The sequence below is a fragment of the Varanus komodoensis genome, unplaced genomic scaffold (genome assembly GCF_004798865.1).
Source record: "Varanus komodoensis strain SLA01 unplaced genomic scaffold, ASM479886v1 scaffold18_3, whole genome shotgun sequence".
Taxonomy (NCBI): Eukaryota; Metazoa; Chordata; class Lepidosauria; order Squamata; family Varanidae; genus Varanus; species Varanus komodoensis.
Genome location: NW_025335549.1, coordinates 3,926,358 through 3,952,751, shown reverse-complemented (window position 1 = coordinate 3,952,751; position 26,394 = coordinate 3,926,358). Strand labels below are relative to the sequence as shown.

General features: G+C 46.1%; 1 protein-coding gene across 3 annotated transcripts in view; it reads left to right on the top strand.

Moving 5' to 3' along the window:
* Positions 1 to 26,394, top strand: part of SEPTIN6 (septin 6) — a 52,966-nt gene that overhangs the window by 3,080 nt on the left and 23,492 nt on the right. For all 3 annotated transcript variants that reach the window (XM_044427259.1, XM_044427257.1, XM_044427258.1), the window contains exon 2: positions 14,593 to 14,707. In XM_044427259.1, the coding sequence (XP_044283194.1) occupies positions 14,593 to 14,707 (115 nt within the window). The remainder of the gene's footprint in view (positions 1 to 14,592; positions 14,708 to 26,394) is intronic.

Sequence of the window (26,394 nt, the reverse complement as noted above, 5' to 3'; positions counted from 1 at the left end):
GTGAATTTCGCATCAAATCCCAGCTCAGCCACGGACAGCAAGTGGCTTGCTAGGCAATTCTGCTGCAGGGGTGTCTGCATGGGCTGCCCTCCAGGATCTGGAACCAGTACAGAGTATAGGGGCTTCCTGGTACAAGGAGATGCCCCCCTTTTAGCGTGCCATTCCTTTGCTGAGCTGGCTGCCTATTCGCTCCCTGGCTAGGCTTAAGGTTTCAGCACCAGTAAGCAACTTGGGGCCACCGTAGCTGAATGAGTGCCAAGTCCCTCTCCAATTTGCCTCATCACTGGGATTGTCGGAGGAGATGGCGCCTCTGTGTGGACCTATGGCCAGAGCGAAGTCAGCCCCGAGAAGCGCCTTCAGTGTGCTGGCCCCATTTCTGGGCACTCTTCAGATGTGCTGGATGGTGACTCCCAGCGTGTATCCACCAGCAGGCGGCTGGGTGGGATATGCTCGCAGTTGTAGTTCAACGCACATGGAGAACACCTGGCTGGAGAAAGCTGCATTATGTTGCTCACCTCGCAAAATTATACAGATAAACCGCAGAGACCTCATGTAGACGCTAAGCCTCTTAGCCGAAGTCAGGGATGCTGATATTGTAAAAAAGTTAAGAGGACTGTGGTTGGCAGCTGATCATTTGCACGATGGACTTGTGGGCGAAAGGCATTTCTTGATGGCAGAGCACATGCTCAGCATGGCGGTTCCATCATGTGGGTTCCGTTTGCAGTTACAAGATTTTAAGCAGAATGGCACAAGGGGAATTTTGTTATCAGCCAGTTGATGGAGACAGAATAAAGCTAATCATTCTCTTGCGTGTTTGGTCAGCGCCCAGTGGTAGCTCCCTGTTTTTGGGAGGGGGTAATAATATGGATAAACTTTGTGATGGAAAGTTATTTAATGTTTATGGACGGGGATATTCTTCTGAGCTACCTATCCATCATTTGGACCTTAACACAAGGTTGAAGCGAATGGATCTTTCATACCCTTTTGACAGTCAAAAGTCTAGCATTACAATATTAAGAGAACAAAGTGCTACCTTTGGTAACAGAATGGGTTGAAAAGTTGATGAAGCTTTTGATTTTTGAACAGGTGGCATTTAGGCATGATTTACAAATAGATAAATATATGTCTTTGTTAAAGTCTCTGTATCCCTAAGAATACTAATATATACATAAACTATATAGGGGTACATAGTGCATATATTTTCATTGTAATAAATTCATTCAAAATTCGTGTAAGAAAATTGCAACTCCTTATTTTATCTGATATCTCTATTTCTAGTTTTGTTTTCACTATGTTTTGTTTTTTGGAACTCGCAATAAAACTAATTAATTTAAAAATGGCTCTTCCTGGGAATGTGGAACACCAGTCAGCACAGGGACAGCTAAGTGAAGAGCAACTTAGCTATGTTCATCTCAGTTCCCGACTATGAAGGGTGCAATTCTGTGCCCGTCGAGGCAGAAACCAAGCCTGTTCCTTCCCGCTGTCTCCCCTCCACATCCTGGAACAAAGCTGTATCTGGGGCATCTGGGAGGATGGCAAAATGGTGCTCAGGCTGCAGCTCAAGGGCTGCTGCCTTCATCTGCAGTGGCAGCAAAGCACAAGGCTCCCGAGGAAGGGAGAAGAACGGCACGCTGCAGCTTTGCTGCTGAGAGGCTGTCGGAGGTTTTCTCCCCGGGGGAAATTTCGTGAAATGGTCCCTCCAGCTACTCTGCTCACAAACTGGGTGATACATTTGAGAGGCACCTTGCTCACAGTGCAAGAGGGCCTGGAACCCATCGGCCTTCCCAGCCGGGGACTCCTGCAGCGAGAAGTCCAGCTCAGAGCCCGGTGCCGAGAGGGCCCATACGTTGCTGGAAGTTGTAGGACATTTTTCTGTCTAAGCATCCAGAGGATTGTACCCTCAATCAATGCATTTTAGGAATTCATTTGTAAATCTTTAAAAAACCCTTAGGGAAATCACTTTAATCTGGGGAAAAGCAAAGCCCCCCTTGCAGTTTCTGTGCTCCATCCTTCGCATCCCATTTTGCGCTTGCTACGCTTCGTATTTCAATCAACAGGAAGTTGCCAAGAGTTGTAGTCCGACACACCTGGAGGGCCCCACGTCCGGAAAGTGCATTAATGTCCTACCATGGAACTCGGGCTGGAGTACCTGTCTCCCATCCAGGTGCGGGCCAAGCTAAGCTTCCCAAGCAGGCTGCATTTGGTGCCCTCAGACGCCTTCCCGGGGTGGGGTGGGGGGACAGACTCAGATGGCCATGCAAGAACAGGCGATTCTCTGACCTCCAACATTAAATGCTCCAGTGCGTAATTTGAGGAGGCCTGGGCAATCCTGTACCCCCTTACCTGTGCATATGCTCCAGGGAACAAAATGGGATTCACTTTGTGTAGACATCAGTAGGATGGCATTGCTGGGGCAAGGAGACCTCTGAATGGGAGACCCACGGAGCATGTGTGGTTGATGGCTTAGTCGTTCCGCAAGCATCCCAGGTCTGGACGGCTGCATCCATCCTCCTGCAGGATGGAGGAGCCGCACTGGAGCAGCTCCGTGTGGGTCATCCCATGCGTGTCCCTTCTGTGTGTACCGGTGCCGGTGTGCTGCACATTGCCGGATCTCACTGCACACAGGCCCAGCTCAGCTGCCCGCTCTTTCTGAAGCACTGTGCTTGTCTCTGCCAAGAGCACTGCAGGAAGAAGAGCTGGTCATGGAATGTGTCAAGATAAAAGGTGGGAAGTGAATGTTGAGGCCGCAAGACAGAAAACAGCAAAGTTTGCCCACTCCTGGGGCAGTACAGAAGAGGAAGAGGGTAATATCTGATACTGTCTCTTGGTAAGATTGTCCTTGAAGAAGAGTCTGCTCAGGAGCACTTCCTGGCCACCAGCGAAAACTAGCAGGCTTGAGAGACAGTGCTTTCTCAGGGGTGGCCCCTTCTGTTTGGAACTCCCCCACCCCAGAGATACATTTTCCCTTGTCACTTGCTTTTAGAAACATTAAATGCAGAGTGGAAATACACTCTACATTTGATGCTTAAAATTCATTAGTTGCTCTGTTCATGTGTTTAATCGTAATTTGGATGCTCATGTTTAATACTATATCTGTTAATTATTTGAAATGCGTCAATATATTGTTCTTAATGCACCTTCAGGGTTTCTTTCAAATGGTGGGGAAAGAAAATCTCACTGGGTCCTTGATGGAACAGGTCCCTGCTTTGCTGTTCGTTAGCTGCCTATGTAGTCACTTTTTAAAAAAATAAAGAATTTTTTCAAGAACTCCGCAGTTAAAACTGTTCTTACCTTTTCTGTATCGCATGTTCATGGGCCTTGTTAGCATGTCGTAGCAACTGCTACGGATGTTGTGAGCCTCAGTGTGGCTTTTCGACAGGCAAGAAATGAATTTACCACAAACGGAAGATGTTTTCATTCTAGCGTATGACTCATGTTATCTGCCTTTAGTCTGGGCTAGCGCCACTTCCCTCACAGCGAGTGCAACTAGCCAGAGTCAGATTTGGAGCTTGCTTGCTCTGGTGAAGCCACCCCAAAAGGCTCGCATTGGAACTTCGTCTCTGTTTCTTCCATGGCTGTGAGGATACGTTCGGGAGAGGGAGGAGAATTATGGAAGCCGCCTTGAGTTTCTTGAAAGGAAAAAAGGCGGGATATAAATATAATAAATAAATAATACAGAGGACACTAATTCTTGATGACTGGGGCCAATGGCTGCTAGGCATGGGGACATGCATTGCAATGGCCCATCTGCATGTGCTGAAGAATAACTTGTCCACCAGCCATTTTTCATGGTGTCTATGCAGGCTTTACTTCAATATAATACGTTGAATGCATTCAATTGGTCTGTCTGTCTGTCTGTCTGTCTGTCTTCCTTCCTTCTCTCCTTCCTTTAATGCTTTTATAGACCGCCCCACTTCTGCCATCTCGGGATGGTTTAAAGCATTTGTGTTCAGTGTAACTACTATGCAAGCCCTACATAGAATAAATGAGCCAAATTAGTCTTGACAACTTAGTCATTCGATGGGCCTATTAAGTTGGATTTTACTCATAACTTAAGTGAAGGGGAAGTATAAAATATATTATAATTATAGGTAGCATTACAATCAGGAAGCAATACTGATCTAGCCCAGGGAATACACACAGTCCACCAAGAAAACTTCTTAGCGAGATCTCCTGTGCAAACACCATTCTCTGCCACTGGTGAATCTCTGCAGTGGGTCGCCATGAAGTGCCAGGCACCCACAATAAGCCCCACAGACAATTGGCCTCGTTGTGGGCCCTGTGCCCGCTCCCTGCTCCTTCCCCGCCTTCCTCCCGGTGGTGTCTCAGAGGATGCTCCTTTCTTTGACCGTGGCAACTGCAAGCCATTTCCCACGTGCCGCAGCTCTCAGAGAGCCCCTGTTGCAGAGACAGGGCTTGTGCCCTGGAGTGTCGCAGGCCCACTCCCAGCCTTGTCTGGGGCGGTGTGCAGGGCCCTGCATTGGTCCCCCTCGTGCAAACAGGGCACCTGCACTCATGCTCACCAGGGAGACTCCCCGGTCGCCACTCTGCTGCCCTGCCCTGAGGTGTAGGGCAAAGATGTCAGGATTACGGTCAGTTTGGTAAGGCCATGAATGGTCTTGCTTAGGCAAGGCGCGCCCAAGTGCTGCTCCCTGGTTGTATGTTCCTGGGGAGGGAGGGAAAGAGACTGAGCATTGGACCCTCTGCCCTTCCTCTGGCATCCCTCCCATTTCTGTTGCACTGTGGGAAAGCACCACAGGATATGATTCAAACAGGAATCGTAGGTCCCCACCCCTCCAAAATGGTGCCTGTTAGCAGTGATCTGAAGGTGTGCTGTTTACGGTGTAGTCCTCTGAGCGTGGCAAATATTTAGATGCAAATGTTTAAAAATAAAAGTAAAAGTAAATGTATATTTGTCATTTAGCAACCTCAACATGTGTGCTGGAGGAAGAGTCAAGGAAACAAGCTAGGAGTTTAAAGTCTCTTTTTTGCAAATGGATCCTTTTGCTGTCTTGATGACGCCTGAGGTCAGCCAAAATAAAAGCTTAAAAGTCATTGATGAATCAAAGGCTTTTAGCTGACAAGTGATCTTGTTTTTTTAACTTAATCAGATTTATTCAAAGAAATCAGGGTTGTCTTGGTAAACGACTAACCAGAACAGTTTTCTTTTAACGAAGAAAAATGCGTAATTGTTGAAAAGCGAACTGCTGCCTGAATCACGTGATTGTATCTCGCTGATGTGCAATAGAATACAGGTTTTGTTTGGGGACATGTAACCTGCACCAAAGCAGTTGCCTGCGCCCTGCACCCTTGGCATATGCCACAGACTTTTCTCTTTTCTCTTGATCCCTGTTCCAAGTGAGATGGCTTCAGCTTGACCTCCAAGCAGCATTTACAGATCACTGCCTGGAAACCAGCCTCTCTGCAGTCAAGTTAAGCAGAAACACTTAACACTTCCCATTTTTGACATGTTCGTTTCTCTGATAGTGCTAAAAAAAGCAGAAATATACATAAATTTAGTGACTGAGAAGTAAATGGGGGGGAAATCTGTGCATTTGCAGTGAATGTTCTGAAAGCACTGTGGATGGAAGTTAATATATGTTTTAGAATAGCTGGGGATTGGGGGAGGAGTTGAGAAAGCGGAGGTTACTAAGAATTCTCAAACACGGAAAATCGAGAGGGTTAATTTGCTAAGAGGGAGCTGTTCACGCATGCTCTCTTTCTCACATGCATGCCTGTGTGCGCGCATGACTTTTGGTGCCCCTTCTTTGCAGCTTCCCCCTCATTCACCCTGGTGTTAAATGACCACTTGGCAGGTGGCCCCTGCAGGGGCACCAGCTTCTGTGCATCCTTTCTTTGTCAGTTCAACTTCTCTACTCGCTTTGACATTTGAAACATACCAGGAAATTGACCAGGAAAGACTACACATATCAGACAGCCAGAAGAAAGCAACCTGCAAAAAACGGGCAAACAATTACGAACATGGTTGTACAATTTTCTAGGGCCAAAAAAATGGAAAGGATGCTAACCCACTCATGGGTGCTCCAAAGCGCTGCCAGGGCATCGTGGGCTGCGGGGGAGTCATGGATGGTGCCATGCCTGAGATTGCAAAGAGCAGAAGGCGACTTGTTTCCTGATTCCTTGCAACTAAATAAAATAAATAAAAAACCCACGACAAATTTTGTACTACGTAACAACTCCTGTTTGAACTACACAACAACTCCCTGTGTTACCAACAACCCCTAGAATAAGCCATGGGTTGTCAAAGTGACTTACTTCCAAAAATGAAGCCATGCTTTGGGAAGCAGTCTCAGATCAGATAACATGGCAGCCCACCTTGGCTTGTCACACTTGATGGGTTGTTGTGTTGTTTGGACCAGGTCTCTGTGTTTTGGCAGGTGGAAATATTGAGTAGTCCTCCTTGCTTTGGGATTACAGCTTCCAGCTGTTCCTGGTGCAGTGGGATGGTGCCAGGTATTAGCTGAAAAAGCCTTCTGACTGTTCACCAAGAGGCTCACATAGCTATTTGAGGACTTATACTTAGCTGCTGCTTCTACAGTCTCTGTTTGTTCAGTCACAAACCTCTGCACCCTTCCCAGGACCACCAGTTCTTCCTTGCAAGAACCAGGAAAAGGTGCTTGTGAGTTTCTGTAGAATGCGTCCTGTAATGCGAGGGATGTAAAAGAGCACCCTTTTATCCCTAAAGTGGCTTAATGTGAAAATCATAGCTGCGAAACTATCCAGATAGTTCCTCATCTCTGTGTTCTTTGTCAAGGGCTTCAAAAAGAGAAAGTCTCCAGAAGCCCTGAACCTAGATGGTGTTGCCTGATTTTGGACGTCAGGCAGGTGCATCCTGGAAAACCTGCGACAGCGAGTGCTGCTGTATGCATTTTGCTGCCGATGGGATAATGCAGCCTTTGCTGACCTAGCACACTCCAGCTTTGTTGGCTCACAACTCACAGCATCCTGGGGATGCCGGGATTAGTAGTCCAACACATCCGAAGGAAGACTGGTGTAGAAATTATGTATCTTGGCCTTCCCCTTTCCCTGAACCCAATTTACTGGTACTGCAGTTGCCACCAAAATAGCGAGAAAGCCCCAAAGCCTCTTTCTTGTCACAGTTTGCATGCAGCAATAGAAAGACAGATTGGGGAGGGGGCATGGCTGTTCCCGAAGGGAGGCCCTCCTTTGCATTAACAGCCTTTTCCCTTCCGTCAGTTTGCTCAGCAGACAGAAATACCTTCCTTTTTCCTGGTTAGGACTAGCTGCGTGGAAACAGAGAGAGGAACTGCATGCATGCATGGGCAGAAGCCGCTTAGCTCACAGGAAATGCGAGTTCTGCTCAAGGGGTTGCTTGTCTCACTGTGAACCTGCCCAGATATTAAGATCAGTAAGAGAAGCCTCCTGAGGGCACTCTGTCCCACAGCCCCCCCCCCGCCCCATCCCCATGGTATTCTGAATTAGTGCAAAGCCCTTGCTCACTTGGCGTTTATAAAGGATGTGAAGATAAATCGTTTTAATGTAGCTTTTAAAATTATGTAGCAGCTTTAATACTTGAGTAATGTACTGTGCTTCTGTTAAAATTGTGTAAAGGTCTTCACTGAATTTTTGTACCCCCCTTTGCCAGTTTTTAAAAATCAAATAGCAGAGCAGAGAAATGTTAACATGTGAATGCCACTTCATGGCTCTACAATGTAGGTTGGTCTTTTGCTAGGATTTGTAGTCTTCGGTTTTGATTTGGTGTTTTTGGAAGCATCTGCAGCAGTGTAGATCTTTCCAAAAGGGTCGACAACTGTGGCTTGGTCTGACCAGGAAGTCCAACATGGACATCATTTCCCCAGTGTTGAGAGGTAGGCAATAAAATGGGCTGCCTTCTATGAATTCCCAGGCCGTTTCTCTCTGGCTATGGCTCTCCACAAAGGGACCTTTGGTTAGATCTCCCTGGACTTTTTCTGTATCCCTCCTTAGTTCTGGACCCACCTTCTTCAACCTGGCACTGTCCAGAAATATTGGATTGCAACTCCCACCATCCTCAGCCAGTGCCTCCATGTTGGCTGAGGATGATAAAGCTTGTAGTACAATACATCTGGATAGTGCCAGCTTGGGGGCATCAGTGTTCTAGACAGAAACCCAATATGCTTGTTTATTATTTTTATCCAGTGTCCAAATTGATACAAAGGTGCCAATGTAGTGTATATTTCAAAACCATAAAACTGTAATGCATTAAATACAAGAACAGTAACAACAGTAACAGTAAAGTGACTTGGCCTGCACTTTAAGGACAACACATTGGTTCAACAATCCAATTTCCATTTTGCGCATGAGCACGGAGGAGCCCTGCTTCAAAGCATTCGACACTTCCACATTTACTTCGCAACCCACAGTCCAGCCCTCCTTCATGGACGAGGGCTGACCACCCAGGCAGTTAATCCATGGCTTGTTGTTTGGTGAACTGCTGGGTTGTTTAACTCTTAAAGACTCCAGTGGGCTGGGTTCACATGGCACATGATCCACAGAGGAGCTGATTTTGGATTGTGGTGTCAAAATGCAATCGCTGGCATGTTTTGGGAATGTGCATTCTTTTTCCTGCTAATGCACAATAACCCATCGGTTGCTTCACTGATAGGTTGCTGATACCTGCCAAGAGCCCCAGTAAAATAGCTGCATAATTTAAATGGCTAAATTAAAAAGATGGGCTTGCAAATGCTTTCTAAAAGGCAGGAGAGTAGGAGCCAGTTGTAGTTCCTTGAAAGTTCTCCTGTACACAGATCCATGAAGGCTGCTGGCCTGTATTTTTCCTTTTTCTAGCCTGCTAATAGACTAATATCTGGTTTCCATCCTGGCTGCATAGGAAGAATGGAGAAATCTGGCCCTTCTCTGGCAGATGGCACACTTGCATGCATGAAATGTTTGCTCACCTATGATGACTGGGCCGGTTGTTAGACAAAGCTAAGCACCATGCTATAAACAAGAAGATCTTGCTGATGGGGGGTGGGCAGTGCGGTTCTCTCCCCACTGCTCTAGGGATCTCTCTGCAGCCCTGCTTCCCCGGTACTGGGAGCATTCAGTTTATGGTTGCCCTAGAACCCCACCAAAGCCCTTAAATCTGGATGCATTTGAGGCTAGGAATTAGCTCTTCCACTTCAGGACAAATACCATACAAATTCTACACACAAGCAACTCCAGCTGCTTTGCCTCATTACCCGTTCCCCCACTCTATCTATGAAGTCTGCAAATGTAGGATTTGACATTGTGGGAAACCGAGTCTCACTGCTTGGAACAGCCTTCCTCAACTGGGGGCCCTCAAGAGGAGTGGAACTACAGCCTCCACCATTCCCAGGCAGTGGGTTTTAGCTGAGAATGATCGCCATGGCAGCCCAGCACAGCTAGGGGGGTGCTGGGTTTGTAAGGCTGGTTCTGCATTCCAGAGAAGGGGTGAGCGGAAGATCCATTGCATTTGCACAGCAGTGCAAGAATATCTGGTTTGCGCTTCCCGAGACGAAACGTGGAATGAACACGCCTTGCTGATGAATGTACAGTTCTGTGGCTCGCGGTGTGTTTTCAGGGGAGTGGGGAGTGCTTACTGCTTGTCTGTCAGAGCAAGCTGAGCCGTGGCAAGAGATGGAGCTTCACAGATTCTCCTAGCTCTGCTAGAAGACAAGGTTCGGACTCTTCAGTTAGCCAGAAAGGTTTCACTGAGTGACCATAATGTAGTCTCTGTTTCTCAGCCTAACCTTCCTCAGAGACTGTATGGATAAAATGGATGAGTGAGGGAAAGAACCAGATATACTCCTCCTAGTTCTGTTGTTTTAAACAGAATAAATAACAATGGCTGCATTTCCCTGCTTTCTTATGCAAATGTGTAAAAGGCTTCAGTTTTTGCAGATCCAGGAGAGGAAGAGCTATGTAGAATCATTCAGTGTGACCAAGGGCAATATATTCAACCTCCTTCTCTGGTTTCATTAGATTTAAGCAGGCATTGCCCACATGTTTTTGGGTATAAGTTTGCAACCATGAGGGCTAGGAACCTGACGAAACCTGAAAGCCAGCTTTCCTTTGGAAGCTGCATTCCACAATCAACACCATGGTTTTTCTGCCCTTATGGTCATTCAGATGCGGGGGAGGGAGCTACTGCATGGAGTGGAAAGACTTTCAAATCCAGGTTACATTACTTCATCTTCACTATGTGATGGTGTGCAAAGCAGTTATGGGAACACTCTGGTTTTTGCTGTCTCCTTTTCTCTTTTTTCTTATGGCTGTAAACTATGGTCTCCGTTGCATGGAGATATCCGGTATTGTTAGCTAGACCTGAGAACTGTGATTTTAAGGCTGCTCACCATCAGAGAATCCTATCCAAGCTGCTTGCCCAGAAATCTTTGGATATTTGCCACAGAAGTCCTGGGCGTTGTAGTAGAGAATCCTGGGACATGTTTTTAAGTGCTTACTCTGTTTGGACTCTGTTCTGGCCGTGTCTTTTGGGACTCTGTGCTGCCCTCCTGCAAAGCAAGAGGTGGGGGTGGGGGGAGGGAGAAATTCCAGCATATGAAGCCAGATTTTTGAAGTTTGCAAAAGAAAGATGTACATTTGTTCTTCCAATAGATATCCAGCATAAATTCTTCTTAAGACATGCATGTCACTAGACGTGACACCAGTTACATCACATCACTGGAGCCAGGTTTGCAAAGCACAGAGAAAACGCCAGGAGGCAACCGGGGCTGTTGCTGAATGTTTAAACACCAGTGACTCATCTCTTGCGCTCAAACGGGTGACTTTAACTGTCCTGCATTTCCCTATAGTGGAGCAAGGCCAAGACCTGCTTGTCAGTGGTGCTTCAAAGATCGAAAACACGGCAAGGAATTAACTTTCTCAGCAGGAATGTCTATAATTGGACTGCTGTAATTGGATGTGTTTCCCAGCAAGTGCGCCTTTCAGTGCACCCCCTAGTAAAGTACAGCTGCAACGTGGACTCGTTCTGTTACTCTTTTCTTCACTCAAGATGCAAAGCATCCCGTTCCTGTTTCTAGAGGATTAGCAACAATACCCTTCACACAAGGGAAAAGAATGATTAGAGCTCACTCCCTGAAACACCCTTCCCCAGCCTGATGCCCTCCAAACAAATATGACTACACATCCTATCACTCCCAGCCAGCAACGTTCTCCCCTCCTTAATTACCTCTGCAGCAGCAGCAGCAGCACCCCTGTGTCAGGCTCACTGCTGTTTCATGCTTACACAGTCACCTGCAGTTTTTGTAGACACAGAAAACAGGAAGCAGATGAAATCTCTGTGTGGCACATCCTCTTGAACGATGGCTTGGATGAACTATTTTTACATGTCATTGCATATGTTTTACGAGTGCAGAGACAGTCCACAGGCGAATTCAGTACCTGCCTCTTTTTGCAACCAATGCGTACATTTCTAAAGCACATCTTTGACATGTTATGTAAAAATGTAATTGATGTAGCTCCATTAGGGATCTCATTTCTGTTGCTTTGGTTTGATCCTTTGTATAAACAAGAGACTAGATCTCATGGTGGCATTTTGCTGCCGTTTCTTATATTTGTTTGCTGAATGTTCTTATTTTTGCTCACTGAGTTCAAATTGTGTTTCTAAAAACAAAATGCAAACACACCGGCTGTCTTGTGATTCCATTCTTGGACTGCTTGTTTAATGTACAGCTGTCGCTCTCCTCTGGAAGGCCGTAGAAAAGAAGATGAGTTGCTTGTGCGTATCAAACAACACTCTTCCCCCAAATACATGACTACATAGCACTGTGCTTTGGAATGAATAAAGGATTTGGTGAAGATGCTGGCAGGAGAGACACTAAGGAAACGTGTGACAGCGTGAACGTGTGATCGCTGTGGAAACACACGCATGTGGCATCTGGGACTTCTGTATCCGAACGGTACCACTCCAGACTGTAGATGGGGGTCTTCCCTCATCAAATGCTCCTTCATTCAAAAACAAACCAAGGCCTTCATGAAGGAGGCACCCATGTTGTGTGGAAAGAGCTTTGAGAGAATCCTGACTAGACAGACCTTCCGAGCATGATGGAAGTGGCTGGGATTTGCATTTGCCACGGGATGCAGCCCGTTCAAGTACATGCAGGCCAAAATCCCGAACACACTGCCTTCTGTGTGAGCTTGCATGGGATTGCTCCGAGAGAGGGGGTGTCTCTTTGCTTCTTCTGCATGGTTTTTTCTCCATTCTGTCATGAAATCTGCCTGGAATCTTAACTGGGACAACCAAAGCTATCTTAACTGGGACAACCAAAGCTATCTTAACTGGGACAACCAAAGCACCAGGTTTCATGCCAACCAAGAAAACAAAGTGCAATGAAGCACGCTTTACTAAGCTGGCAACTCTTACCACGGAGAAGAAGAGGACAAGATATTTTGCCCACTGATCTGAGAGACAGTAGAAAATCCCCAAATGTGAGTGCAATAATCTGTATACAGATGTTCAGCTGAGCTTGAGGGGTCAGCAACTGCAGGCCAAAGGGCCAAGTCAGACCCCAGCTCACAGGGATGCTACCAGGCTCCTTGGCGGTCCAGCAGAGGCAAAATAATCTTTTTGCTAGCAAGGTGTGACAGCCATGCCTCCCCTTTCCTTTCTCAACCCTCCCAACCCCCCCCCCCCCCAAATGGTCAACCAGAGGCATGGATGCCCTTGCATAGTGCTAGGCCAGGTGTGCGCTGAGCACGGTGTGCGGTGTTGTGTCCTGCCAAAGCTCTTCAGGCTCTTCTGTCCAAACAAGCCTGCTTTCTTATTCTGTCGTCCGTGGACTTGCCAAGAAAAGAAATGCTGTGCACTGTCTTCCGGCAGGTCTGATTTCTTTCATGATGAATTTTGCGAGCTGGCCATCTTGCATGTAGTCTCAGTGGCAGAGCCAGCGTGCCGTTCCGTGCTGGTTTCTGTGGGGAGCAATGCACCTGTAGCCACCCTGTCCTGCTCCTCGGGTGCCTCCTACACGTCCGGCTGCTGCCATGGGAGACACTGACCCTGCCAGGCTTTTCTGATGTCCCTTTGTAGAGTTCTCACTTGAGCCTGTTCAGATATATTTATTTCTTGTGCCTGTTCTGTGCCTCCCCTTCATTCAGGGCGGAATTTCAGAAACACGCCCATCATGATGGGCCCGTCTTCATCTTACTGGCAAACCTTGCTTTGTTGGCTGAGCTACGATGGGCACCTTGGCAAGGAACCCTCTTCTCTCAGGGATTCAAACCTTGTTGCCCTGCTCAGTAGCCTCAGTCGCTCACCCTTGCCTTCCAGCATGGCTGCCACTGGCCGCTCCTCCTCTTTCTCATCGCAGCCATAGTCGTGGCCAAAACAAGAAGCAGGCGAACACACACGAGTGCAGAGCAGAAGAGAAGAAGCAAGTCCGGGGGTTCTGCTTAGCTGGCCCTGCTAGAGCACGGACCGCATATCAAACCAGGCCTGTCTTCAGTGCCAGCCTGGAATTTGGAAAACCCCACTGCCCGGTGTTGTGTGGAGTATCAGCCAGTCAAGGAACTGCGTGGCAAAACCTTCCAAATATTGCTCGATTCTAATTAGCTTTTAAATGGTGCCAGAAAAACAATCACAGCTTTCTTTTTTCACTGTCCCTTCTGCTTCTGGTCCCAAGGCAACTTTGAAAATTTCTGTCTACTCCACGCTTTTTCCAAGCAGGGAGAGAATCCCTCAGGCGTGTCTCTGCTCTCCAAAGGCCTTTGCGTCAAAAGTGCTAATGCACATGTGTTACTGCTGTAAACATAACTGAGAGTTTAGAACAGGCTGTGGTATGTGGATGCCAGACCACATTTGTATTTGGTTTATATACCGAAGTTGGCTGTGTAGAAGCAAGACTGAGAAAGTATGCAAAGACCCATTTGGATTTTCAAATAGATAACTAAATGGCATTCTTTTAGAAAGAGGAATTTTCAAAAAGCTCCCAGAATAGAGTAATAAATCCTTTTGAATAACCCTGGAACATGTCTTCTTGAAATATAGTTTTCATGATCATATTAGAGCATGCTTTATAGCTCCATTACTTATTTTGCTGTCTGGAAGGACAGTTAGATTTTATCTTTTGCATTTTCTGGCTTGCAGAAATAAGGTTGAACCAGAAACAAACAGCAAAATAAGTTGTTGCAGCTGTAAAGGTAAGATCACAATTAATTAATGTGTGACAGTGATGGGAAATAAATTGTATGGACACTGTTTATAACATCATCAAATCGGCTGCTATTTTTCTGCATGTCTGTTTAGTCTGTAATTCATCTCTCCGTGATAAACTGCCTTATGCCATTCTGTTCTGTTTTCCTATGTAACAACTTATTCTTGTTTTACCGTTTTGCACCAATAGCTGTTTCCATGTGCTCATCCGTGGAAAGGCTAAATCAAGGGTGGGTAACATGCAGCTCCTGTGGGCTCAAAGTGCAGCCCACCCCCCAATTCCTGTTCCTGCCCCTGCACTGCTGAAATCCATTAATGCAGCAGCAAAGAGCCAAATTTGGTGCCAAGGGTTCCCAGAAGGCTCAAAGTGGCCTTCCCCTGGACTAAATAAACGCACGCAGAAGCAATTTTAACATGCATTTCTTTTTAAACTATTGTAGGGTGAAGGCTGCCGTACCGTTCCTCTTTCTGGCCACGTAGGATTTGATAGCCTGCCTGATCAGCTGGTTAATAAGTCAGTTGGCCACGGTTTCTGTTTCAACATCCTGTGTGTGGGTGAGTACTGTGTTTTTCCTTCTTCCTTTCTTTTGTTTTCTTTTCCATTTTTGGAAAATTCTATTGCTGAATGAGGGCTCTTGATGCCTCTCAACTTCCCATGTAGGTAAGAAGGGCTAACAAAATAATCATTTGACTCAACTGGAATGCACAGTTGGGCTGTGTTTATTGTCTGATCCAATTTTAAGGCAGAAAAATAAGATTTGCTGCCTCTTTGGGTGGTCTGAACAGGAAGGGGTAAGATGAGCACTTTGTAGGACACAGCTGTGCCAAAGCAGCAGACGAAGCCTAGCCATTCAGACTGGGGACCTGTGCCATTCTCTGACTTAAAGCTGGAAGATCCAGGCCAAGGTCTTGGATGGAAAATATGCTGGGTAATAATTATGCCGGAAAGAAAAGAAATCCAGAAGCCATGCCAGGTGGGCTTCTGGTTCTGCAGGTTTGTCTGCTCTCTCCTTCAGAACCTCAGGTCTGTGGATCAAATTTGGCCCACCTGGTGTTCTAGGCCAACCTTTTGCAGTTGCCAGAAGGCTGTGCCCAACTCCCTTTCTCCGAATCCCCAGTCACAGGGCAGTTTCCTGGCTTTTGCTCGTCTTTTTTCCATTCTTAAAGGCCTTGCCAATAAGATATGCCAGTATTTTTGGTGTACTGGCTTCCACCTCCTTGGTCCTTTGATTTTATCCCTGTCCACCACTGGAATGCAGCTCCTGACAGGTTCTTCAAAATGGATGTTGGCCTCCGAGCGGGAAAAGATTTTCTCTGCATGCCCTAGATCTTGTGGCTGGCTGCCCAGCTCCATGAGGCTGTGAGATCTGAAGTGCTGCCTTAGACAGTTGCTGGAGCATGGGGGAAGGAGTTCATGGAAGAAGGCAGCAAACTGCCCAGAGTTCTTCGGCTGTTGGTTGATAGAGAAATGTAATATATGCTGGAAGCCAGTATGGTGTAGTGGTTAGAATACTGGACTGAGTCTCAGGGGGTCCGGGTTCTAGTCCCCACTGGGCCTCAAAGTTCACTGTGTGACTTTGGTCCAATCAATGACGTTCAGCCCGACCCACCTTACAAGACGGCCGTAATGACAAAACAGAGATGAATATGACATAAGCCACCTTGGGTTCTTTGCAGGGAAAAGGCCAGACACAAGTAGAATAAATCAATGTAAGCACATTAAGGTATCCAGATAGACCCCAAGCTGTTCGGGCCTTTAAAATTTAGCAATAGCACCTTGAACGGAAAATAGTGGCGGTGCAAGAAACAATGTAAACGGGCCATGGCATGCGCAAAACACCCAATTCCAAGCAGCAGCTTTGCTCGTGCATTTTGCATGACTTGATGCCTCTGGAATTAAGCACATACTTGTGTTTTGTCCGCTCTTCGCACCCTGCTTCTTTGCTTGTCTGTCTGTCTGTCTGTCTGTCTCTCTCTCTCTCTCTATAATTCCTCCACACCCCATTATAGAATTAATTCTGACACAGAATTAGTCTTCAGACAGAGGGGATTCATTCTCCAGTTTCTATCATGCCACAGGCATTCACAAACGGGAAAGGAGTCAGAAATGCTGTTCTGGGTGTGCCCAGATAGCAACACCAAGAGGTGTGTGCTGGGATTTCTATCATCATCAGTAGCTCCCAATTTTAATCAAGGAGAAAGCCTGAGGGGGGAGGTGGTTAGTCCTCTTCCTGGGCTACCTTCCTTGTCGCCATGTGCCCTGGGCCAGTCACTTTGGCTCAGTTTAGCCTACCTTGCCAGGTTGTTGGGCGTTATCAGGGGCTCGGCCAGGCGCAGAGAAGAAATCTGCCCTTTCTGGGTTTCCGATATGGACCTTCCTGAGATGGCCATGCCCCTTCCCCAGTCCCACTGCCTTCCCCTCCCCAGCACCAATGTTTTAATAGCTTCCTTGCTTTTGTGCAATGTTTTCCCCATTCCAAAAGGTTGGGATACCACTGCTTTGCCTTCGTTAACAGCTTTGGATGGTCATTTTTTGGTATTTTTGGCTCCACCCAGGGCAGGAACATCTTGGCTCCTAGGGAACATCCCACAAATTGAATTCTGCCCTCAGGCTTAAAGGAGGAGCAGCATCCGGGATTAGGCAGCATCAATTGGTGCTGAGGTTCTCCTTTATTCTGGCTTGCTTTCCGATAGTTTCCTCCTTTGGCTGCGACGGCTCAGTGGCACAGAGACCGAATCCCTGGCCACAGTGGGCTTGCCCGCCCGTCCACATACCAAAAACCTTCCTTTCCTTTTTTCACTTGGGGCTGCTGATGTCATAGTTCTTTTCACTTGGTTATAGATGACCTCCACTAATGAAACAAACATTGTACAGTAAGGCCAGTCTGAAAAAACCATTTCCACACTTTTATTTTTTATTTCTTTATTTTTTTGAAGTCATAAGTTACCTTTGAGGGAATTTAGGAAAAAAGGTTAATGCTTTCTTTCCTGAATCAACATGCATATGGTTTATTGACATTTTACCAACAAAGGGCGTAGAGAGAATATCAGAGTACTTCAAAGTAGGAGCTTTTACAACTCAGAGTGGAAAGAACTCTCTGTACGTAAAACTGAAAGCAAAACTGGGTAACTTGCTACCTTGTTGAAAGCTTGGATATTCTCTGAGGCCCAGGGAAGATATAACACCTAACCATGATTAAGGAACAAACTAAGATTAAACATTATGTCTGAATAGCTCAACAATATTTAAACATGAGTGACAAGGTGTTATGCCATGGCATGATGCAGTGTTGCAAACCATGGTTTGTGTTAAGCATTCCGTTTCCTTGGGCACACCCCAATTAAATCAGTTTTCCTGACAGTCTGGTCTGCTTACAAGGTAACACATGTTGCTGATGATGCCTGCAGGGCAGGCCTTAATTTAGTAAAGTCAGCCATGGTGGCACGGCCCACGGAGGACTTTGATCAGGGATGATATGGCAAACCATGGTTCGGCTAACCGAGGCTGAGTGCTCTTTCCCTACTGGGTCCCATAGATTCCTTGAATGCAGCTTGGGCAATGTCTGGCTGCCTTCCAGTTCAGTGAATCATTTCGATAAACATTTTACTGCCTGGCACATTTTCCACTGCACTGCCTGCCTTGCTCAGTGCCTTTTGGACGTGACCGAAAGCCGAAGGGAGTTGACAGCTGAGCTTCCACTATCACCTTTGGTGGATGCCAGAGCAAACCGCTGTTACACTAGCCTGGAATTTCGCTATAGGCTGAAGCGGTGCCCCTGGAGGCGATTTAATAAATACAAGGCTGTCTGTTCTGACACTGCTGTATCAAGACCAGGGAGGGCCTGCCATGGCCCTCAACGCAATAACTTGATCTTAGGAGTCATCTGTGAAGGGATGGGAGAGAAGCGCACTCTAAAATGAATGCATAGCACTTGTGTGTTCAAAGCATTTTGCATAGGTGATATTTACGATCCATGTTGCGCTGCAGGAATTCAGGGCAGCTCTTAGGATATCCACTTTGCAGATGGATGCCTGAAGCTGAGAACAGGTGAGGTGAGCTTGCTTAAGGCCATAGAGCAGTGCTTAGGAGATGACTTGGCAGAACAAACCTAGTTTCACATCCCTGCTCAGCCACGAAGTCCACCAGCTGCTCCAGGGCCAATCACTTTATCCCCGCCTAACCTACCTTGCAATCTTTTGGTGATAACCAAGCATGCCCCTATAAACCCCTTGGATGGGATAGAAGTCTAAGAAATAAGTGACATTTAAACCCAGGGTGGTCTTGGTCTCTTTTGCTCTCCCTTTTTCACAATAACGGCATGAGTTTTCATGAGCTTTAAAAACAGCCTTTGTATAGATCATCATGTCTCTTTCCCCCATTGTTTGTATTACAAGGCATGACCCCAATTATGGATGTGTTTAGTTATCCAAAACAGCTACCCCTGACTGTGTCAATGGAGTGCTTTGATGCTGTTTTTCCATATTGAAATGTTTCCGATTTAATAATTAGATGCATTCTGCTTGCTCATCAGAACTCAGAGGCTGATATATACAAAGCCCTGCCCTTGTTTGCTTTCCTTCTTTTAACATTTGGGTTTGGCAAAGAGTTCCTAGCCTTGGAAAGCTGTGAAAGATTGCATGTTGAAAATTCGGTGACCCTTCTGTCAGGAAGTGTTGCCTGGGCTCAGAGCCAGGCTGGAGTCCAGTGAGAGCTGGGATTGGTCTGAAATGTTCAATTCCAGGAAACTCTTAACTTTGAAAGCAATAAATCTATAGACTTTCCTCCCAGACAGCTGATGCAGTCTGCATCTCTTCCTAATGAGGGCCCAACTTTTCAGTTTTGTTCCAGGAAATCCGTAGCTCATAACTGTTGATGAGTTTGGGCACCAATCCAGAGGGAGTGATGACACCCAGCTCCTTTAGTGAAGTAGATGAAAATGGCAATGTGGTGAACTAGTTTTTCAGTCTTGCCGGACTCTTGCGCTGGTTTAGTGTTAAAGGGTAACAAAAGGGAAGATGGTGGGGCTGGAAAATACAATGGAGGTGGTGCAGGTCAAGATGGGATCCCTGTGCACAATTTATCACAATCCAGAACCGCATTTCTGGAGGCTTTTACATGCAAACTAATCAGTTTAGATTGTGTTCATTGTATTAAATCACAGGGTGCAGCAAGCTATATTGGAACCAAGAAGCTTGATTTACTTATAATTTACTTGTGATTTGTATTTGGGACTAGAAACAAAGCCGTATGAGGAGATACTGAAAGAACTTGGGCACATTTAGCCTTGAGAAGACTGCAGCAAGCCATAGGGGAGAACTAAAAGTACGATAGAAAGGTTGTCACACGGAGGAAGGCCAGGATCGCTTCTGATCATCCCAGAGTGCAGGACATGGAATGACAGGCTCAAGTCCCAGGCAGCCAGATTCTGGCTGAACATCAGGAAGAACTTCCTGGCTGTTTAAGTAGTATGACAATGGAACCTATGACTTAGGGAGGTTGTGGTTTCTTCCACAGCAGAGGCCCTGAAGAGGCAGCTGGCAGCCATCTGTTAAGTGATGCTTTAACTTGGAGTCCTGCATTGAACCACAGAGGCAAACCCTGTGGTCCACCTGGCCTCTTCCAACTATGATCCTATGATTCTACCACTCTGTTTGCTGTTATCCTACTGTTAAAAGCATATAGGATTTTTTTTTGGGGGGGGGGGCGGTTAGGAGGAAAAAGGCACAAAGGGAGAGTCAGACCGCTTTTGTATGTATTGTGGCCCCAGTCTTAATTTTCCTCTCCTCTCACTCCTCCAACATTTTGAAAACAAAAACAAACTTTGCATCTGGACTTAGGAATGAGCAGAGAAGTAGCTGAGTTTGCTGATGACACCAAAATATTTAGGGGGATTAAAGCCAAAAGGGATTTTGAGGGGCTCCAAAGAGATCTCTTCAAGCTAGGAGAATGTGCATCAGAAGGCCAAATGTAAAGCAAAAATATTCCAACTTGTCAGCATTTCCAAGAAGAACTATCTAGTCATCATGAGGAACTTCAATTTCCCGGGTAGATTCTGGGAGACAAATTCTGCCAAGCATTACTCCTCCAAGAGATTCCTGACATGTGTTGCCGACAACTTTCTCTGGCAAAAAGTAGAGGAAGGTATGAGGGGATCAGCTATCCTCGATTTAATACTAAGTAACAGGAAGGCCTGGTGGACAAAATAGCAACCATGAGAACTCTTGGGGAAAGTGCCCGTGCGATACTTGAATTCTCAATGATAAAGGAGACAAAGAGTAACTGGAGCCAAACACGCATCCTGGACTTCAGGAAATCCAACTTTACAGAACTCAGAAAAATGATAAGCAAAGTGCTATAGCAACACATCCTTAAGGGAAAAGGAGTCCAAGAGGGGGTGGGAAATCTTGAAAAAGAAGATTCTCCAAGCACAACTATGAACAATTCCATCAAGAAAAAAGTGTAGAAGACAGTAGAGGAAGCCCATATAGCTGAATAAAACGTTAAGTGATAGCTTGAAAGAAAAAAAGAATATGTACAGGAAGTGGAAGCAGGGCCAGGCCACGAAGGAAGAATATAAACAAATAGCAAGGAATTGCAGGAATAGCATCAGGAAGGCTAAAGCTGGAAATGAACTGGGAATAGCAAGGGATGCGAAGAACAAGAAAGCCTTCTTCAGATACATGAACAAAAGACATGAGAAAGAGAAGGGCATCCAGCTACTTAAAGTGGATGGCAGAGTGATAACGGATGATAAAAGGCACAGGCGCAGACAACCCAGATTCAGACTGGACGTCAGGGAAAGCTTCCTCCCTGTCAGAGCAACACAGCAGTGGAACCAGCTGCCTAGAGAGGTGGTGGGCTCTCCCACACTGGAGGCATTCAAAGAGAAACTGGACAGCCCTCTGAGTGGGTGGTGTAACGTGGTGTCCTGCAACAGCAGGGGTTGGACCTGATGGCCTTCATGGCCCCTTCCAACTCTACTCTTCTATGATTCAACGTTAACTATAATCTGATGGGATCTGAGCTAGCAGTAATTGGTCAAGAAAGGGATCTTGGGATCATGGTGGACCACTCGATGAAACTACTGATCTAGTATCTGACTGGTATGAAAAAGACAAATTTCATGTTAGGCATAATTAGGAAAGGAAGTGTCAAGAGGCAGTTAAAATGATCCAGGAAAGATTACTACAGCTTAGTTGAAATAGCTTTTGTTTAGAATAAAGGTAAGCAAGGAGAGACCTGACAGAATTGGTGAAAATTAGGCATGCGGTGAAGACAGCAGAGAGACATTTTTCTCCTGTTTTCATCATTCTAGGACCTGGTGGGGTCATTCCACGAGGCTGACGTGTGAAAGGAAGGGCTTCCTCACACAGCTCATGGTCAGGCCATGCAATTCACTGCCACAGGAAGGGGAGATGGCCACCAGTCGGAGGGCCTTAAAAGAGGAATGGACAAATCGCGGAGGGGAAGGCTATTCACAGCTGCTGGCCTTGATGGCTGTGTGTCTCCTCTGCTTACAGGGCAGTGTGGCGTGTACACCCATTGCTGGGGGCCTTGGGTGGGACAGAGGGTGCTGCAGCTCCTGTCAGGCCGCTGTCTGGCCATGGTGCGAACAGAACACTGGACTAGAAGGCCATTGGGTGTGATCTGGCATGGCTTCTTCTGTTCCTCTGCTCTGGGACAGATGATCTCATGGCTAATACACGACCTAGTCCAAGTCACGCTGGAAAGTAGAAAATCCATTTCTTGGAAGTGATGTTTGAGAATATGTAGTGGCCAGTTTTGTCCTCTTTCTGAAGCTCCCGAGAACCTTCCCCAGGGAAAAATCTACCTACAAGTGGGTGTCCCGCCTACTACTTTGAAGCAATACATCTGTCCTTTATAAAATAATCATACAATGTGTGACTGTGTTCACTCTGCATTTTCTCCAGATCATGCAGTTAATGTATTGTGGCCATCTGTTTTGCTTCTCAATTCTCAGTGCTCTGATCTTCTTAATTTCAGGCACTGTGTTGTGTGTCATTTCCTTCTTGAAATGTTTCAAGTATTATGTACAGCTGCATTTTTGGTTTCTGGGCTCTTGAAAGTTAAACATTTGTGGTTTGGTGGACTTTTTGCAAACTAGCAGGATGCCAGCTCCAAACAAAGCATTGTTGTGAATGGGCTTTAATCATGGCAGTTAGCAGAATTTAAGGTTTGAAACAGCCATTAAAGAAAACCCCTAAAATATTTGTTTGTGGACAGATATTCCTGAATTAAACCTGTCCCTCCAGAGACAAGGTTCACCATAGTTGGAAGGAAAGTATTTCTGGATCAGCTGGTGCTTTCCTTAAAAAGCAGAAACAAATTCAGGAGTCATGGATGGCGGATGGTGTTTTTGCTTAAAACATCCTCCTCCTCAGGCAGATGGAGCCATGTGTGACTGGCATCCAAGCAGCTCTTGGGTTTTTCAAACACTCTGAAGAAGATGGAGGTGAGGGTTAATGTTTAGCCATTTACCATGTGCAGAATGCTCTGAGATTAGGAAAAAGGATTTCCAAATTATTGAAAAGCTGTCTCTCTCTCTCTCTCTCACACACACACACACATTTCCCAAATTTAAGACATAATCCTGTGTGTGTTTCGACAGCAAAACATTCTTCATCTCCCAGTATGTCCTGGCCAGCCATTTTTAGGAGAATACTGGGAACTGTAGAACTTCATGTGGTCTAAACATGCATAGGGTTGTGCTGTCAATTTGCTGTCAATTTTGGTGAATTTCTGTTGAATGTGTGACTTGGAACCATTGGAAGATGCTTTGTCCAAGATGGACAAACCCGTCAGTTTCACTTTCTCCCACATTCAATGCTTTTTAATCTCAAGATATTTCCCTACCATTAAGGAGGACATTCACAGACTTTGGTGTGTTCCTCTTGAACAACTAACCAAATGAAATCTTCGCGCTTCGCCAAGGCAGAGTGACTTAAGGCAAAATGGAACTTGTGTCTGCAGCAGGTGACCTGCGATGGTCCATGTGGGGCCCGATGCAGAGGGCCTGACTTCCGTCAGTTGTGCCAGAGGGACCCACAACCGAATATGTGGAACTGCCTTGTCTGTGGGATTACATGGCTTGTTCACACATCAAGTCTCACTTGATGTGAAAACTGTCACACCACGAAGCTGAATTTGTAAACCAGACTGAAACTTTTCAGCTTGAAACGCTGCAGAACAAGCCTAAAGAGAGAGAGAGAAGAAAAAGAAAGAAAAATCAACACTTTCCCTCCAACGATAATGTCTACTTTATAGTAGCTTCCTGCTGGCTTTCTTTGAGGCGGTTCTGACTAGATGGTGATTATTTAATTAACCTTTAAATATGCTGCTCTTTTGTGTGGCATTATACATTACCGTAGTAACCCATGTCTGCCTGCATAGCTATCTATCCAGTTAGCATGTCAAGTCACCTTTGCTAAGCTGGAAAGGTGTGGACCTGCAGCTGGATGGGTGACCCACATCTGGAAGCACAGCAGGGGATCGGACTCGGTGGCTTTATACGCCCCTTCCAACTCTACTGTTATTCTATTCTATTCTAGTCTAACCTTGGAAGGTTTATTTATTTGTTTTTATTTAAAGCTTTTATATACCACCTGACTACTACAGTCTCAGGACAGTCTAGAATAAAAACAGAATAAAATGAAGCACAGCATCCAATAAGTCCAATAAAATAAAACCCACATTAAAACCTAATCAACCTTAAAAATAATGGGTTTTAGCCTGGCACCAAAACGAATACAGAGTCAGCACCAGGCGGACCTCTCTGGGGAGCATATTCCATAGTCGGGGCACCACTGCCAAGAAGGCCCTTCTCTGGGTAGCCACCTGCCTGATCTTCAAGGAGGGCTCCAGAAGAAGGACCTCCATTCCAGAGCTTAAGGGGTGGGAAGGCACATAGGGATGGAGATGCTCCTTCAGGTGTCCAGGTCCTAAGCCGTTCAGGGCTTCATGGGTCATCACCAGCACCTTAAATTGGGCCCAGAGTTCAATTGGTAGCCAGTGTAGATAGTCAAGAACCAGCGTTATATGTTCATACCTGCCGGTCCCTGTTAACATCCTGGCAGCTCTATTTTGAACCAATTGAAGTATCCAGACTGTCTTCAAGGGCAGCCCCATGTAGAGCATGCTATAATATTATATTATGTATATTATATGCATATTGCAAATAGGGCTGGGGAGATGTTCCAACCTGGGAATGAAAAAATACCAGTGATGCAAATGGAAGAAGGGAAATTTGAACTAGGGACTTGCTCGGTCAAAGCCTAGACTCCAGACCACTGTGCCACACTAGGGCTAGGCAGGTGACCAAGCCGGGTGTTCCCAAGCCCAGGTCAGTGGCTAGCGCCCCAGCACATACTGAAGAAATGAAGTCCCGTCTCCATCCATGCCTCCATGTTCAAATGACTTCACCCAGCCTGCTCCCTCCAGTTGCACTAGCCTCAGACAGCATGGTGGACAGTGGGGGATGATGGGTGTGTTCATCCCAAGCATCTGGAGGGTACCAGTGCTGGGGAAGGCTGACGGATGCCGTGGCTTTGTCAAAGCTCTTCGATCTGTATATTATGGTTTGTCAGGTGTCTTTCAATCAGTGATGGAATGGGGGCAGGGTGTTTACCAGAATTTGTTATATTTGTACTCATTCACATTAATTCAAATGAGCTAATGGAGTGATGCACATTAACTAGTGTGGAACTGCAGATCAGTGCTCATGTAAACTAGCACATATCCCACCCCCCCCAACCTGAAAAAGCGATCCACAGGTTTATGGAATCAGTGAGATTTGAAGAAAGCTGGTCCACTGCAGAAACCACAAGTCAGATTCGTAGAAATCCAGACTCATCTGGATTTTATGCTGGATTGTTTTGATGTTCCTAGTTGTGGTTCAGGGAGTAGCAGATAGCTACATCCGAAAGGGTTTTTAAAAGAAAAGCTAATGGGAGCAGGATTACTCTGTCTGTGACCTTCAGGTGGCTATTCCTGAACAAAAGCATTTCCAGGACAGATATCCACAAAAAATGGCTGAAAGACAATCCATCAAGGGATTCACCTCTATTTCCTGATGTTTGATTAGGGACAAGATTTGGTGTTTTCAAAAAAATCAGACTACCTGTGCCGGTCGGCTGGCCAAGCCAGTGCAATCGAGTCTGTTTTGATGTCCCAGTCACTTTGTGAAGGGCTGCCTTTAATCGTTGCATGTCTGTTCCTTCTGGCAATGCAAGGATTCTCTCTCCCTTTTGCCAAGCATGGGTATAAAAACCTGCCAATTGTAGGTTAATATTTCATGCACGGGATGAGGTGGAGGATATCCACAAAGGCATGTGCCAGAATAGATTTGTTAGTCTTTAAGGTGCTTTAAATGTTTGGGTGTTTTGCTGCAGCGAGCCAACACAGCTGTCCCTCCAAAAACAGGATAGCAGAGCTTTCCTCGGGCAATGCCTTCCAGAATTGCTGGTGCCCCCCAGTTACATCAGCCTCTGTTTTTCCTCCTTCCCTGGGCAGAGGCGACTGTAGCCATGTCTTCAACTGGGCTGCAGCAGCCAGATAATTATGGCTCCAATTATGACCAAAATTGGCAGCTTATGGTCTTTTAATGCAAGGTGCTTTTACAGGAAGACAATCTTGGAAAGGAAGCAGGAAACGCATTTGTATTGTCCAGCTAATGTTGTGTCTCGCCCGGTATTGTCAGCTGTAGCTGGAGAGCACAGGTCTCTTTTGTTTGGACAGAAACCTTTCCCAGCCAAGCTCGCAGAGAAGGAATTATCGTGACTGCATCAATCCTCATACAGGCAGGGTGTGTGTTTTGCCACTGACCTGTGCCCTTCATGTCTGAAATGAAGGATGTGAGAAGAAAAAATAAATTGGGAAAAAGGTGCTATCCATGCAAATGGCAAAGACTTAGCAATAGTTGCTAGAAACTTGCTGTCAGCTCATGGGCTTGATAAGCCAATCATGTAACCTGATATAAGACAACTACCTATATCTATGAATCATCACAGAGGGCCCTGTTCCAGCTTACTTCGGCTCTCAGTGGTTAGATGGGTGGCAAGCAGAGTCAGGCCTTCTTTGTGGTGGCACCCTGTTTTTTAGACACCCGTCCTGATGATGTTTTCCTGGCACCTACAAGCACTTTCATTGGCTATTTTCTTAGTAGTGCCACTTCATTTTCCCAGTCTTTCGCTGGAAAGATTTCCTCATGTAACTGTCACAGTGT